Source organism: Onychomys torridus, chromosome 12, assembly GCF_903995425.1.
Source record: "Onychomys torridus chromosome 12, mOncTor1.1, whole genome shotgun sequence".
Classification (NCBI taxonomy): Eukaryota; Metazoa; Chordata; class Mammalia; order Rodentia; family Cricetidae; genus Onychomys; species Onychomys torridus.
The window spans coordinates 18,709,689-18,726,556 of NC_050454.1; the positions used below are offsets into that span (position 1 = coordinate 18,709,689).

At 44.7% G+C, this 16,868-nt stretch overlaps 1 protein-coding gene and 1 pseudogene across 4 annotated transcripts in view; both read left to right on the forward strand.

Annotated features, from left to right (window-relative positions):
- B4galt4 (beta-1,4-galactosyltransferase 4) overlaps positions 1-16,576 on the forward strand; it is a 30,952-nt gene extending 14,376 nt beyond the window's left edge. For 3 of the 4 annotated variants that reach the window (XM_036203851.1, XM_036203852.1, XM_036203853.1), the window contains exons 5-8: positions 3,483-3,670; positions 8,646-8,768; positions 12,066-12,170; positions 15,634-16,576. In XM_036203851.1, the coding sequence (XP_036059744.1) occupies positions 3,483-3,670; positions 8,646-8,768; positions 12,066-12,170; positions 15,634-15,766 (549 nt within the window). In that variant the 3' untranslated portion in view covers positions 15,767-16,576. Of the gene's footprint in view, positions 1-3,482; positions 3,671-8,645; positions 8,769-12,065; positions 12,171-15,633 lie in introns of those variants that run through there. The other variant, XM_036203854.1, reaches the window with a different exon arrangement.
- LOC118594067 lies at positions 3,680-8,636 on the forward strand (annotated as a pseudogene).
- Positions 16,577-16,868: the final 292 nt, after the last annotated feature.

Below are 16,868 nucleotides of genomic sequence, written 5' to 3' on the forward strand. Positions count from 1 at the left end.
GCTCAGCTTTAAGGTCAGTCAATGGTGGGTGGCTAAAGAGGCCTCTGTTTGGTATTAAAGTTTATTAAAAGAGAAATAGAGCATCAACTTAAACATCTGTGACTAACCTTTTTACTATCATCCCGGGCCATTTAAATAATACCCCTTCAGATCCTTATACACTAAGAGGAGTGGGGGCAAAGGTCATTTCCTGCTTACTTAATATTAGTTGTAGCTGATAATACCAATTCTGGGTAGAATTGACAGCTCCTGGGTTCTCCTGTATAGTATATACTTTGAAATCAGGGCCTTATCTAGTCCATCTGTGTCCAGTTTTTAGGACTTGAAATAAAACTTTAGTGTTTTCTTTTTTAAGATTTATTTTTATTTTACGTAGATGAGTGTTTGCCTACATGTATGTAAGTGCATCATGTTCACGACTGATGCCCACCAAGGTCAGAAGAGGGGGTTGGGCTCTCTGGAACTTGAATGACAGACGGTTGTGAGCCGACATGTGGGTGTTGGGAACCAAACCCACATCCTCTGCAAAGCAGCAAATGTTTTTAACCACTGAACCATCTCTGTAGCTCCTCTAGCTTCTTGTTTGTGGTTTGTTCTTTGAACGGGGTCATATGTCACCCAGGCTTGCCTGAAACATAGCCAAGGATGTAGGTGTAACCGTCTTATTAAATAAGAAACACAGAGCCAAATGCAGAGTTAAAAGCCCAAGAGGTCAGAGCAGTAGCTAAGAGCTGAGACTTAAAATCGCCTTCTTACCCTTCCTGCCGCTGTCGTCCTTCCCCTCAGAAAGAGACCTACTTCCTGTGTATCTGTCTTTTTATTGACTTTCTGTTCTGCCTTCTCATTGGTTGTAAACCCAACCACATGACCTCCTCATCACTGCCTGTCTATACAGACCTCTAGGTCTCTATGGTTGGTATTGAGATTAAAGGTGTGTGTCTCCATGCCGGCTGTATCCTTGAACACACAGAGATCTGCCTGTCATGTGATCGGGAATAAAGGTGTGGGCTACTACCACTGGCTTTTGCTATGGCTTGCTATTAGCTCTGACCCCCAGGGAACTTTATTTATTAACATGCAAATAAAATCACATTTCAGTACAAATAAAATATCACCATTCAGGGATGATCTTCAATTTCTCATCTTCCTGCCTCTGCTTCCCAAATATTGGGATTGTAGGTAGGCATCCCCACACCCACTTCCGAGGGTGCTAGAGGCTGATCTCAGTGCCTTCTGGGTGCTGACAAGCATTCTACCAACTGAGCTAAATCTCCAGCCCACTTTCTTGGTTTTAGAATTAATTCTGTTTTTGAATTAATTTTGTTTTTAATGTCATTGGTCAAAATGATGATTTATTGAGTCTGAGTTATTATTCAGGATGGGTAGCTACCAAAGTATGGCACTGTTTTAAGTTTGCTTTCAAAAATTATATGTGTGTGGATGCTTGTGCTTGCTGGGGCATGACAGATTGAGTTGTTTGTCTCCTTCTACTGTGTTGAGTCAAGGTCTCTCTTAGTGTTTCTGCTGTTGATACTGCACGTTAGCTTACCTGACAGCTTCCAGACCATTCTGTTTCTCCCTTCCATCTTTCACAGGAGTGCTGGAGGTGCAGCTGTGGCGCCCCATCTGGCTTCTTTTTTTCTTAGTTGGACTGGTCATTGGTTGGCCACTCCCACAAGTTCTGAGTCACCTTTACCCCAGCTCGTCTTGCAGGCAGGACAGCTTGTAGGTCGAAGGTTTTGTGGCTGGATTGGTGTCCCAATCCTTCCACTGGAAGCCTTGCCTGGTTACAGAGTCATCTGGCTTTTTATGTGAGTTCTGGGGATTGAACCCAGGCTGTTAGGCATGTGTGGCAATCTCCCAAACCCTTCTTTTGTCTCCTGCTCCTCTTCCTGCTCCTTCTCCTTCCCCTCCCACACACAGATTGGCCAGGCTAGCCTGATGAAACCCTCAATCCTCCTGCTTCTGCCTCTGAGTACTGAGATCATAAGCATATGCCATCACCCCAGGCTAGGTCTTCTGTCATTTGTATGAACAGAAGCGTATCTACTTTGTTACTCTTCCAGGAAAGTGCTGTGGTAATGTCTAGATTGCATGTACTCTTGTTACGATAAACTGTCAAATCAGACTTTATTCTTACAGAATTCGATTTGCCTTGAACAAAGCAATACTGAAAAGTCCTTGGGTCACACTGCATATGGAGTGTTGATGGTATTGCAGGTGGAGTTTCGTTAGATCCCTCTGGGAAGGCCACTGAGGAATAGCCTCTGCCGTTAGTGTTGTAACAAGATTTCTTGCCTAAGCTGTTTCCAGGAAAGTTTTAAGTAGCTTAGAAGTATTAGCAACAACCTTCTCTGTTGATGGGTCACAGTCTCTTGATCTTTGCTGGCAAGCTCTTAGCTTAATCTCGGAAGTTCAGTGTCAGTGTATAAGGTTAACTGGAGATCAGTGGAGGGCTGACAGGACAGTTATGGCACAGATTGATGTGACAAGAGCATTCAAGAGGCTTTGCAGTTTTATATGGAGTAATAAAGACACTCTAGAAATTGAGCTTGGAACACTGAGCATGAGCTCTAGCCTCTGAAACTTAAGTACCCTGATAGTGTTGCTTTGTTTTTATTTGTAATTTTAGGCTGCATTAAATTTTTGTGTGTGCTAAAATACCACATAAAATTTATCATCTCAGCTGTTTTTTCATTTTTTAAGAACTATCTCGTTAAATTTTAAGCATACTTAGTATTAAGTATGTGGGGTGTGGTGGGGTGTAGGGAGATGATTCAGCAGTTAAGAGCACATTGTGCTCTGGCAGGGGACCAATTTGGTTCCTTGCACTCAATTCCAGCAGCTCACATCTGCTTGTAACTCTAGCTCTAGAGGACCTGATGTCTTTGAGGGCACTTATTTTCTTGTGGCATATACTCACATGAGTCACACACGCGCACACACACACACACAGACACACAGACACACAGAAACACACACACACACACAGACACACACACACACAGACACACACTGAAAAGTATTTTTAAAACAATGAGGATGTTTTCTGATCTGGTATGATGGTTCATTCTGTTATCTCAGCATTTGGGAGTCTGAGGCAGGATGATTGCTGTGAGTTCTGGGCCAGCCTGGTCTACAGAAGGAGGAATGTCTCCAAGGAAACAAACAAACAAACAAACAAAATTTACTGTCATGCAACCAACCTACTCAACTTTTTAGTCTTTCTAAGCAAATTATCCACCGTCAGACACCTTGCCAGACTCAAGGGGATGCTTTTAAATTATAGAATATAAGTATGTGTGAAATGCAAAGCCCAAACTGGTCTTTTGTGATCATTGCCTTTCCTCTCTGGATCCTGGTGTGTGTTGTCTTGTGAATTCACAAGGGTAATGTGCCACCCCGGAATGGGTGGGGAGGGGAGAACTTTGGGGAACCTTCTCTCCAGAGCTCTTTTCATTTTGGTTTTCCCTCCTCGACAGACGGGAAGTAAAAAGTTTAATCGAGCCAAGCTCCTGAATGTGGGCTATCTGGAAGCTCTCAAAGAGCAAGTGTGGGACTGCTTCATATTCCACGATGTGGACCTGGTGCCCGAGAATGACTTCAACCTTTACACATGCGGTGATCAGCCCAAGCACCTGGTGGTCGGCAGGAACAGCACCGGCTACAGGTAAGGCAGCTCTGGCTGTGCGGCGCAGCTCTGGCTGTGCGGCGGTAAGACTGTAGTATCCAGAGTGAGGTAGGGAAGCGAGAGATGGGGGGAAAACGGCCCGTTTTCCCTTAACGTGCAGAACAGCAATTAAAGGATGAAATGACGGGGAAAAAGACCTCCACAGCCTTGGCAAGAAACACAAAGACAGAGAGAAAGGAGGGGAGAATGTAGTTTAAGCATAGCAAATCCTGGTGGCCTCACCCTGCAGTGCCTGTGGCGGGACTTGACAGGCTTTCGAACACAGCGGGATTCTAGTAACTGCCCATCCATCCTGATTTCCTCCACTGGACCACGTGATGGCGCCCCCTAGGCCAGTGTTTGGACATGCTGTCTCTTTTGAGGATTGCCAGAGTTCTTGGGAAAGGTGGGGGTGCACGTATCCACCTTAAGATTCTGCTTGGGAACCCGGATATCCAGGACAAATTCCTGTCTTTCAGAGCCACCATGGGAAATGCCACCACCCCTTCATTCCTTTCCATTTTGGTCCCCAGGGGAGGAACACAGGGTTTTTAATTGTATTTTATGCCAGCTCCTAGTCAAATACAACTGAAGGGAAATATGGCCTGAGGTAAGTAAATTAACTGATTGCATGCAGCATACACTTCCTTGTCTTCCTCCAAGCCCTGCCATTCCTGTATAGACACTAGGCTAGGGGCCAAGAGGCCAGTCTGAAGAGGCAGAGTAAGTACTGGTATCCTGAGACAGGAAGTGCCTATGGACATGCGTTAATCTGCAAACACAGCTGTGAGCTCTTAAGTTAGGAGGGCGGGAGAGGAAGTCAGGACGCAGCTAAAACTAAACGGTGAAATTTGGTGGGGGACTCTGCCAGAACATAGAGTGTGTGAAAGGGAAACTGAGTCTCTTGACACTTTCCTTGGTCTTTGCTTCCATGGTGTGTCTGCAATACAGGTCTCTCACTTTGGACTGACTACTCAAGAGATTTCTTCTGTAACTCTCCTGAGAATTCCTCTCAGGGTAGGAGCATAACCCTCATCTGCACCCTGCTTATGAGGTCCCTGGGACGAACCAAAGTTTGATTCTACCAAAGTTCACCCTGAGGAGCAATGTGTTTATTAGGCTTATTTATATTGATCATGGGTGAGAGGCCACTGCAGTGCAGAAGGATGTGTGGCCCTAAAGCAGCCTTTCTGGATGGTCTGACTGAGCATGGGGGTCAGTTTCCCTGTGCCCACACAGATGGTGGCCCATTGGGCTTACCTCTGCTAGCCTATGTCATGTAGCACCCCCTCGAGACCTCAAGGCCATGTGTAGTTAGGGCATTTCATACATATGGCTGGGAGGAGTAAGTGGGAACAGAGGTGAGGGTCCAGTGATCCTCTCTGCTCCCTCCTTCTATGTAGAAATGTAAACAGTCCACATGCCCAATTGAGATTGACTCTTTAACTCTGAACCTTAAGCCTCTTGTTCCGCCTGAGCAGTTACACAGGATTGTTAAGGACAGGTCTTGGACTGAGAGTCTAGAGTGCATCAGTGTGCTGATGGGAGTTAAACATAAGGCCCTTGCAATATGCAAGTTCTCCATCATGGAGTTATACTTGCCACGTACGTTCTATCTTCATTTGTTCAGACTTAGATTTTACATTTTATTACTTTCATTTTTCCTGTCTTATTGTGTGCATCATGCAGACGCCTCAGTTTTCGTGGCTGGGGAGAGGTTAGGTCTTCTTTCTCCTTAACTTTGCTAAAATGGACAAAATTCTGCTGGTGTATTGACAAGTCCAGTTGTAAACACTCAGTGTCTTCTACTGGCAGCTCTGTATTGCTGTGTCATGGAGCATCAATCAGTTCAGGGGGTTCACTGTACGGCCATGGGAGCCATCTTCTAGTAAGTTCCCCAAATGACAAATATGAAGGGAAAGAGGAAGGATACCAGCTATATGTTCTCTAGGCCTTTTAGGAAGCTTAGACTCATTCCTTTGGCCACATACAAGCGAGTCTACAAGAAGGGTACTGTTGTAGACATCAAGGGACTAGGCACTGTTCAAAAAGGATTGCCCCATTAGTGTTGTTATGGCAAAACTGGAAGAGTCTACAACATTACCCATCATGCTGTGGGTATCATTGTAAATAAGCAAGTGAAGGGAAAGATTCTTGCCCAGAGAATTAATGTGCAGGTTGAGCACGTGAGACTCTCCCAGAGCCAAGATGGCTTCCTGAAGCAGGTGAAGGAAAACTACCAGAAGAGAAACGAAGCCAAAGAAAAGGGCTTCTGGGTGCAGCTGAAGCGCCAGCCCGCTCCACTCAGAGAAGCACACTTTGTGAGGACTGGGAGGGGAGCCTGAGCTGCTGGAGCCCGTTCCATGTGAATTCATGGTTTAATGTACAAGAGGGAATAAATAGCTTAGTCTGTGAAAACAAAACAACCAAGAAATATTTTCACTTGCCACACGTTCAGTGCGAGGAAGTTAAAGGGACTTGCCCAAGTAGTTCAGCCTTGTGGTGAATTTTACTGCCAAGATTCCTCTGAACCTGCCCCCTCTTCCCCACATGTTCTCCAAGGACTCCACTGTTACTGTGTGACTGCATTTTCCTCATTCTGGGGACCTTACAGCCCTTTAAAATATATGCGTAAACTCACCCGAGGGCCAGTTAAAACAGAAAAGAATCCAAAAGCAGAAGTCAGTAAACACAGGCATTTGCTGGATAGCAGTGGTGACAGCAGTTCTGTAGTTTTCCACGGGGGCACCTGCTCCTCGTCCCTGCAGCAGAGCTGGTCTCAGGTGCTCTGCTCTCAGTGCTCCTTAGCCTATGTTTGTCCTCACCAACTTCTCATCACCAGCTCCTCTTCTTTTTTACAGATCTGGGTCCTTCCAGGCTCTATTCCTCTTGCTGTGGCAATGATTCCTTTCTAAGAACCCTGGTGTTGTTCAGTTCTGAGCTCTAGGCATGAAGAGCCATGATAGCATGTGCTCTCAGCCAGCTGCTGAGGCATCAGGAGTGGTGGCATTGGCAGTCCCCTCTAGAGCGTGCATGCTGGGTCTCTCATGGAGACTGCTCTTTGTGTGGGGCTGATATTTCTCTCCACAGGTCCAGATGTAGCTGCTGCTTTGGTAGTTAAGAGTCTCTTCCCTATTAACTAGACCCTGGTAATCTTAAATGACAGTACTAGCATGTTTCTACATATTTTATTTCTTTTTTATTGGTTTTAGGTTGAAAAATGTCATTTGTCAGAATTTTAGATGCATGAATGTAACTGTGACGGTCAGTCTTGATTGTCAACCTGAATAGACTGAGAAGTGCCAATGAGTTATTTGGGTATACCTCAGAGGTGTATATGAAGGCATCTCTAGAGACAATTATATCCTGAGGGCTCTGACCTAATCTGGTTTCAGTGATGGGTTTGTAATCTGATGGCATTAATGGGGAGTGATGGATATTTTCAGAGGTGGGGTCTACTTGGAAGAAGTAGGTTCCTTGAAGTGTGTTCTGAGAGGTATATCTTGTCCTGCTCCCTTTCCTCATCTTTCTTGACTGTCTTAGAGTAGCCGTCTCTACTGGCCATACTTTTCCATCATGAAACTGTCACTTGCCACAGGCCTGAAAGCAATGGAGCTAGCTGGCCATGGATTGGAACTATGAGCCAGAATAAAAATTTCCTCCTTTAAAATTGTTTCCCTCAGATATTTGCTGGGATTATAATCTGGTTAACATAGCTAACTCTGTTTCTATGATGGTGTGCCTAGGGTTACTAGATTGTAACTAGGTGTATAGAAACTCCTCAAGCTCAGAGATGCCTTGGGATGTCACTTGTTAGGTGGTAAATGTCTACAGTGTATTGAGTCTTCCTTTTTGGTTTTTCTTCTTGTCTGGGAAACATCAGTATTTAGTTGGCTCCAGACATTTTGAACTGAAGTTGATTGAAGTTAGAAATCATCCATGTGGTTGGTCCCATGGCTGTTCAGTAGTTCCCTCCACCTGCAATTCCAAAGGATGTCAGAGCTGCGTTGAGGGCTAGCCTCATCTCAGCTTGCTGATGTGTCACCAGAACACAGAACAGTCTTTTGAGCCTGGAGGATTTGTGGGGTGCCTCCCAGTCCTGTTCCTGGCCTCTTAGCTCCCACTCTTCCGTGTCAGTCTTAACGGCAGTTCCACAGATGCTCAATTCTTCCTGGTCACTCTGTTGTTTTCCAATGGTTCCTGCTACCCAGGATCTTCAGGCGCTCACACCTGCCAAGTTATCCGTAGCCACAGGTGTCTTGTGAGCTTGGACCCTGCGTCCTTTGCCTGTTGTCAAGAGGCCCAGGAACATATCAAATTTAGCCAAAGAATAATTTATTGTTTTGCCCTCAAAACCAAATTATTTCCTTCATACTCAATTTTCATGAAAGGCACTGTATTCCATCCAGTTGCCCAAGCCAGCAGTTGAGGGCAGTGGGCTGGTGTGTTGAATTCTGTAGGAAACTAACTCTAAGAAGGAGATCGGCAGAGTGAGCACACTCATAGCATGGACTGGAACTGTTTCCAGACTCATACTTCTTCACTCCCAAAAGAGAAAGAGGTTAAAAAAAAATTCATCATGACGCTCATTCATGCTGAACATGGATCCAACCCAGAATCCTTCCTCACCTGCTGCCCTTCACACTCATTGGATTGGTATGTGGGATGAAGTCTTTCATTGACATTTGAGCAATAGTGCACCCTTAGATTTCTTTACAGACCTCTGAATACCAGTGTTATCAATAACAGGTATGTGGGGGTCACCTTGCTTAGTGATGTCAACAGCAGATTGCGGGCCAGGAGGACAGGGAGGTGGACGTGAGAAAAGACTAAAGGGATAGAATGGGCAGAAGTGTGTCCTCCTCAGGTGTTGCTGGAATACCATGCCCAGAACCAGGGATAGCCAGTGTGTCTGTGGGACCAAAGGGTTCTTGGGCTAAATGTCACCACTTTTCTCTCTTCTCTTTTGCTGCAGGTTACGCTACAGTAAATACTTTGGGGGTGTTACTGCCCTCAGCAGAGAACAGTTTTTCAAGGTGAATGGATTCTCTAACAACTACTGGGGATGGGGAGGCGAAGACGATGACCTCAGACTCAGGTGAACAACAGAGAAGGGGGCCTTCATGGGGCTCTTCTAATCAGTGGTGACTCTGGAAACCCGTGCTTGTGTGTAGTTCCTGTCCAGCAGGTCACAAGGCTTACAGGATGGCAGGATATGAAGGGAGGGCAGAGTGGCCTAAATTGTTCTTTCTCAGTGGAAGTCTAGAAACCAAGGAGGGTCGTCTGTTGCTGAGTTTGGGGTGCAGAAGTGTTGGTGAGGATCTTGGGCACACTAGTGAATGGGAAGGCCCAAACTTAAGGTTGTCTGTGAGACTGCCACTCTGAGAATGGCCTATGACCCCCTGGGGCCCTGACACTGTTCCTAGCATGTGGAGCAGAATGTTGTCTCCTCTATCAGAGAGTGCTACCCATCCCAAAGAAGGCAAAGGTGTCCTTTAGCTACATGCTGTGGGAGCTCCCTGACTTAGAAGACTCACTCTGGGCTGCTGGTGTAACTCCTGGATCCCTTCAGACAACTTTCTGCTCTGGAGGACCAAAAGAAACTCCCTTCCTTCCTTCCTTCCTTCCTTCCTTCCTTCCTTCCTTCCTTCCTTCCTTCCCTTCTTCCTTCCTTCTTCCTTCCTTCTTTCTTCCTTCCTTCCTTCCTTCCTTCCTTCCTTCCTTCCTTCCTTTCTTCTTCCTTCCTTCCTTCCTTCCTTTCTTCCTTTCTTTCCTCCCTTCCTCCTTCCTTCCCTCTTCCTTCCTTCCTTCCTTCCTTCCTTCCTTCCTTTCCTCCCTCCCTCCTTTTTTTTTTTTTTGCGTGCGTGCGTGCGTGCGTGCGTGCATGCGTGTGTGTGTGTGTGTGTGTGTGTGTGTGTGTGTGTGTGTGTGTGTGTTGATGGTTAAAGATGTTCCCATTGCCTGGACAATTCTAACTATTCAAAAGCCCAGAAATTCCTAACTATTCAAAAGCTCATGGCCCATATGTCAGAGTTGTAATCACAAGGGGCTCCTGGGAGTCAGGGGACCTTTTCCTCTTCCCACTGGGTCTTGGAAAGCATGTTCTAAGCTGAAGTTCTAAAGTAATAGAGGTGTGACTATCAAGTTCCCACTGGGCTGGTGTCTTGAAGGAGCTGAAGGCCTCATGCTGCTCAATCTTGTTCCCTTTGGGCAGAGAGCCTTTGCAGTGTTTCTGAAGAGGGAGATTTTCCTGCCTAAGGGCCCCATGTTACCCAGAGCCTTAGCAGTCACAATCCATGGTCACACAGACTGCTCAGTTCAGGGTAGGGTAGAAAGGGTTAGAGGAAGCCGGTTCTCTCTTCTTCCCCAAGTCCATCTTTGTACCACCGAGCTAGGCTGACCAGTAGTAGACTGTTGCTATGGTTACAATCTCTTGCGGTCTCCCTTCCTGCTGTCCTTCAGCTTTAAGTGAGAGTCGTTTTGGGTTCATTTGGTAAGTGTCAGCAGTGGTGGGATTGGCACCTTCAGCAACCTCAAGGATGCTTTTTAGAGATCTCAGCTGGCTGCAAAAAAGAACTTCAGGACAAGCCAGCAGCTATTAGCTGCAGGTGTTCATATAAGTAGATTTGTTTTTGGGCAGGGGGCGGGGGGGGGGGAGGGGAGAATAAGACATACCCATGTGTAGATGTGGACTTCTCTCAGGGAAATCATGCATGTCTCATGTGCGCATGTACATACACACAAAGGTACACAGCTTTAATCCTGTGGGTTTCTAACTTAGATTGCTTAAAGGGTATAAATTACAACAATGTCTTAAGAAAATTTTTAATCTTTATTTTTTATGTGTATGAGTGTTTTGTGTGCACCATGTACATACATGCATTGCCTGTGGAGGCCTGCAGAGGGTGTCGGAATCCACCTGGGACTGGAGACGGTTGTGAGCCATCTTGTGGGTGCTGAGAATCAAACGCAAGTCCTCTGGAAGGGCAACCAGTGCTCTTAACCATTGAGCCATCTCTCCAGCCCTACAAGGTTTAAAGATTAAGCAACATGTAATGCCATCTAAGTAGAGTTTAAAACCTATTACTTATTTCTCTCCAAAAATTCCCTTTTGCAAATGAAATTAGAATGTGTTTTTAGGGGTGGGTGATTTAGATTTAGGGATGAGAAAGGAATGCTAACATGGCAAAGCTCAAAAGTATACACATTCTGTCCCTAGGCAGACACTGCTTTGTTGTCTTAGCATCCTAGTGTGAGGTGTCTGTAGGAAAACCCTGCATTATCTCTGCAGGCAATTTTGGCCTTTTCTGCTGTGCTGGTTTCCTTTTTGTCTGCAGGAAAGGCAACTAGATCCCAGGGTGAGGGGCTCTTCTTCTTCTCATGTCCCTCTGCTTTTCTTTCTCTTCTGCCTCTATGGGAACATCAATGGTCTTAGAGCAGCCCTCCATAAATGCACTGGATAAGCCGGGAAGGACAGAACATAACATTGGTTGAAATTTGCTAATGTTGAGCACCACATTGTGCTCCCACGGACTGTATTACCAGCTGCAAAGCACATTCCATTGAATCCTGTTATCTGGGCCTTTGAAATGCATTCTTTGTCCCCAGCCTCACTTCTAGAGGAGGCTGAGATCTGGGAGAATGAGCTGACTGAACGAAGTTGTCAGGTACAGAGCTTAGGCTGAACCTTGGTTTGTGGCTTTAAAGATTATAACTTTACACAGGCCTTCCTTTTCTTGTGATGGGCAATGTTATTAATTAGAGAGCCTGACAGACTTGATTGTCTTGCTCTTTGGAATGTATTAAAGTTAGTATTTTTATCAGGTTTTCTGTTTCTTTTTAAAAATAATTAACTGCAAATTGGCGTTTCTCCACTAGTAAGTGTTAAATATTACTTCTTTGTTTATGAGACAGGGTCTCATCTGCACCTCAGGTCAGCTTGGAACTCACTGTGTAGCTTAGGCTTGCCCCAACTTCTCACTGCCCTTCCTGCCTCTGATCAGCAGCCTCACTCAGCCTGCTGGAATCACAAGTGTATGTTATCACTCCTTTAAGCTCCTTTTAGTGTTTGAATGATCTTTTTCTAAAATAGGATGCTGAAATTTTTGCAACAGTTTTTTTTTTTTTTTAATAGAAATCACACAGGATGCATTGCTTGTTAATTCTTTCCTTACAAGATAAGACTGTGAAGTATCTGGTGGCACTTTGATTACAGAGGACAGTGACTATGTCTCAGAGATAATCTTTGCGCATGTGAGTAGCCTCACACTGTGCCAGCCACTTTGGTGTGTTCCTTTGTGTGTGATTTTATTTCTTGAATTGCAGGAGATTCTTTTAAGGACTTAATGATAAATAGATGGGCTAGATTTCAAAATCAACCTCGTTGTCTTTCTAGGGTTGAGCTGCATAAAATGAAAATCTCCCGGCCCAGCCCTGACGTGGGTAAATACACTATGATCTTCCACACCAGAGACAAAGGGAACGAGGTGAATGTGGACCGGTAAGATCTGGATTCCCCCACCTGGAGCCCATCTCCGTGCTGAGTCTCCTGTGTAGCCAACACACCATGCTGAGATTGATCACATAAGTCAGTTTACCTTGTTAAGAGCTTTTTTACAAAGGAGCTTTTAAAGCAGAATCCAAGTAAGGGAGAATAGTCCACAGACCCCTTATTTCTGCAAGGGTGAACTCCTGGCTTCTCTGCTTCGTTCCACTTTTTTCTTTTGCCTATTGGATTCTTTGTCATAGCGTCTCTGTGTATGTATTTTCACATGCATCCTTAAAATATAATGAGTCCTATAATGAGAACCATAGTACCATTATTATGCCTAAAATAAAATTAACAAAATAATTCATTATGTCTGTTATGAATTATGCACTCATGGGAAACCCCCAGCTGGCCAGGCCAGGGTATCCCACCATGCAGGAGACCATGCTGACATGCTGCAGTGGATGTGGCGGCAGGTGACGGCATGCCATACAGGCATGGTGTGGGCAGTGGTAGGTGGACATTCACAACCCTGATGCTGCATCTGCTTGGAAATGGTTTATGATAATGAGGGATAAAGAGAAAGATGGGGAAAGACAGAAAGGAGAGGGGGCTCAAGGGTGCGCACAAGAGAAGAGAAAAAGGGGCAGAGTTTTTCTTAAAAAGAGGCTTTTAGGTCAGGATACAGGGTGGCACCAAGGGGCAGGATATCAAGGGGTAGATCAGAATATTAACAATGTCACTATATGTCCAAAATGGTTTTTAGATTTCCTGATTGTCTAATAAGGAACTTTAAAACAAGTATGGATTTGTTCAGTGTGATAAATAAACAAGACCCGCATTATTATCAGGATGATCTTTGGACATGGAGGTTCTCTTTTGATTCTTTTCTTTTTTGAGACAGAGTTTCACTGTCCACGCAGTCCCCTACAGCCTCAAGTGATCCCACTGTCTCACCTTCCACATACTGGGAGTGTAGATATGTACCACTGTTCCCTACCCTTTCTTGTTTATTCCTTGTAATTCATTGCTGAACATATCAGGTCATGTATCCAGTAGATTCAAAAGTCGCCCCCTTTAGGAATTTTTGCTAATTGCTGCCTGGAGATTTGATGTGTTCCTGTGACCTCTGTATTTCTTTCTTATTCATTCATTCATTCATTCATTCATTCATTCATTTGTTTATTTATTTATTTACAAACTAGGACAGTACATTTGGTGTCAGGATTGTTCTGGGGCTTAGGTATTGTCAGCCTGATCTGCTCATTTTGAGATTTCTCATCAAATCTTTACCTAGCGATTTTTAACACCTGTTGCTCATCCCTTCAATCAAGGGTTTCAAAGCTGTGATATCTTGATTCTACCATTCCTTCTTCCTTTATTAAATCTTCTTACAAAGAAAGACATACTCTCTTTATTTGTTTGAGTACCTTGGGGTATAGTACCTACAGGAAAGGCAGACCAAAGGGTGAGAGCCCAGCACTGATGGGTTGTTTTCCAGAGTAATCACCGGGTATCTCTGAGCATCCTTCAGTTTGTGGTTCATGTTCTTCTTACTAAGAAGAACATGGTCTCAACTCTGATCAGCTGGAGTGCTTCAAGCTGTCCTGAGTCCCAAGAATGTAACTGCGGCTGTCTTTGGGAGCTTCCTGCTCCATGCTCTAGGGAGAGGTGATGTCCTGGCCTGGCCTGTTCCCTTCTGCCCGGCTTTGGCCTTTTCACTGAGGAGCTCTGGCAGATAAATACATTGTGGCTCTGATGGAAAGTATTATGTTTTTTGTTTTGAGTTTTTCCCCCTTTGAAAAGCTGTATTCAAGATTTTTTTTGCCCCTTTATTAATCTCTACATGTTAAGATGGTGTTAAAAATCTTTTAGCGCTTTTGTTAGAGGCGACAATTTCAAAGGAATAGACTTTTCTATGCCATTCCAGTCTTTATCAATAGTTGTGCATTTTTCTGTTTGTTATTTAATATTTACAAGAGAATACCTATAAATTGTATGGAAAGTATGAAGTATCTTGATACCCACACTGACCCCTTAGGTATGTCCATGTGCCCTCCCTAAACCCACACCTTCCTCTTCACACCCACCCCTGCCCTAGCGATACTTCGCTGAACTTTGTGATACTTATTTGTCATAATGATAATTCTTTAGGCTGTTTCTTTATTTTTTTAAAAAATTTTAAAATTTTTATTTTTTTTTTAGACAAGGTTTCTCTGTGTAGCTTTGTGCCTTTCCTGGAACTCACTCTGTAGCCCAGGCTGGCCTTGAACTCACAGAGATCTACCTGGCTCTGCCTCCCAGTGCTGGGATTAAAAGCATGCACCACCACTGCCCGGCTGTTTCTTCATTTATTGTTTTCCATATGTTTTTATTCCTAAATCAAGCAGAAATTAGTTTTGCACATCTTCAACTGTGCGTAAGTGAAATCATACTGTATTTCTCCTCCTTTGACGTTATGTAGCTGCACATGTGCTTCTGATCTCCGCCCATGTTGTCACTGTCATGGCTGAGCTCCTAGAGCACTCCTCGGTGCCCACTTCTCTACCCCTGTTGCTCAGCCCTCCAGCCACAGGGGCGGACTATCCCTCCTCAGATGCATTCCGTTCTGTTGCCTGCCTGTGCCTTGCCCGGTAGTCTGTGCTGTCTTTCCTTTTCCACTTCCTGAATTTCATATCTTTAACCTTCTGTGAAACTGCTCACCTCGATGTCCCTCCCTAGAGTCTTTCAGAAAATAAGGTGCCCTTTAGTTTACACACACACACACACACACACACACACACACACACACACACGCACGCGCACACAATGCTTTTGAGACTCTTATGAGAGCTGTGTACCCTCTTGTCTATAGACAACTTTCTTCTCACAATAGTGGAATGATCAGAGATCCCGTGATGCTCAGCCAAGGACGTATTCTGAGTGGGCAGCAAGCCCCCTTTCTTTTTTTAAAGATTTATTTATTTATTTATTATGTATACAGCGTTCTGTCTGCACATATCCCCGCAGGCCAGAAGAGGGCACCAGATCTCATTACAGATGGTTGTGAGCCACCATGTGGTTGCTGGGAATTGAACTCAGGACCTCAAGAAGAGCAAGCACTGCTCTTAACCTCTGAGCCATCTCTCCAGCCAGCAAACCCTCTTTCTATCAGTGGTTCTTGTAACCCCTCTGCCCTATGGATAGGAACCCATTGGAGGCAATGTCTATCCACTCTTGGTCCAGGGCCTGATGTAGGGTTTGATCCACAAATACACAGCTGTCATTAATGCCTGTTCAGTGAGGAAAACACGTTGGTTTTTGTTTGTTTGTTTGTTTGTTTGTTTGTTTGTTTTGTTTTGTTTTGTAATGGAAACTCAGCAGGTATAGTGAATTGTAAAGTTGCTTGTGCTACACTCCGGAGAAGGACAAAATGCAGTGGAACTGTGTGCCATGTTCTCATTTTCATCATTCTCATTTGCTCTTTTTATCTTAGGATGAAGCTGTTGAACCAGATGTCACGAGTCTGGAAAACAGATGGCTTATCGAGTTGTTCTTACAGATTACTCTCTCTGGAGCACAATCCTTTATATACCAACATCACAGTGGATTTCTGGACTGGGGCGTGACCTGGATCGTTGGATGGTGTTCAGGAGAACTGATGATTTGATTGTAATCATTTTGGTCTAGAGACTTCCACAGTAGTACACGCTAAGAACTCGTTCCAGCTGATTATTGGGCCAAATTTTTCCCTTTTGTGTTTTCTTGGCAGAGCTCTTGGTTATGTAGAATGTAGAACCATCATAACAGGACAGCTTTCTTAGCTGTTTTGATTATGGTGGTGAAATGTGACGAACATACTTGAAGGACGAAAGATAAAAGGTTGCAGTGAAGGCAACTTAAGAACTGTGTCCTCCAAGGACTGACTTCAGCAATGCATTATGAGATTAAGGAGTGGGGGAATCAAATTCCCATGTGTCTTAGAGAACCAGCCTTACTAGGTCTAAGATAGGGAGGTACTAAGATGTGTCTCTGTTACTCATCTACCCTGCATGGCTCCCTGCGAGGTGGTGGATTCTGGATGAGAAGACAGCCATGGAAGAGCAAAGTCAAGAATCAGATGTCACAAACTTGACAATGAAGAGGTGGCGGAGGGCAGAGCGTGGGGTGAACTGGCAGCAGTGGCTGTTAACCCCAATTCTCCGTGGTGGACGCTTCCTCACCAGACACACCTTCCAGTCTGCAGCCACCCGACCTTGAATGTACCTAGTCTCTTCAGAGGCACTTACTAGTAATAGCCTATCAGAGAACGCATTCTCTCCTAGTTTTTAAAGCATTTTTATAAAATGATTTTGTACGTGTAGGATATGAATGAGCAGATTATAAGCTACAGAATGACTGATAACACATCTATAGAGTACCTCTGTAATAAACTATGAAAAAGCTTCTGGCTCTTGGTCTTGTTTTTTACTGTTCATTTAGGCCAGAGCTTTATTCATTTTCATTGTAAACATCTTAAAAACTGAACAGTGGACTGGAGAGATGTCTCAGCCTTTGGGAGCATGTCCTGCTCCTGCAGAGGACTTGGATTTGAGTCTCAGCACTCCCTTGAAGAGCAGCTTACAGCTGCCAGCATCAGGGGATCCTATGTCTCTAGCCCCCACAGACAACTGCCTCAAGTCACGTCTCAGTCTTCTTCCCTGGCTTCTCAGAATTCTTGCTGATTTTATT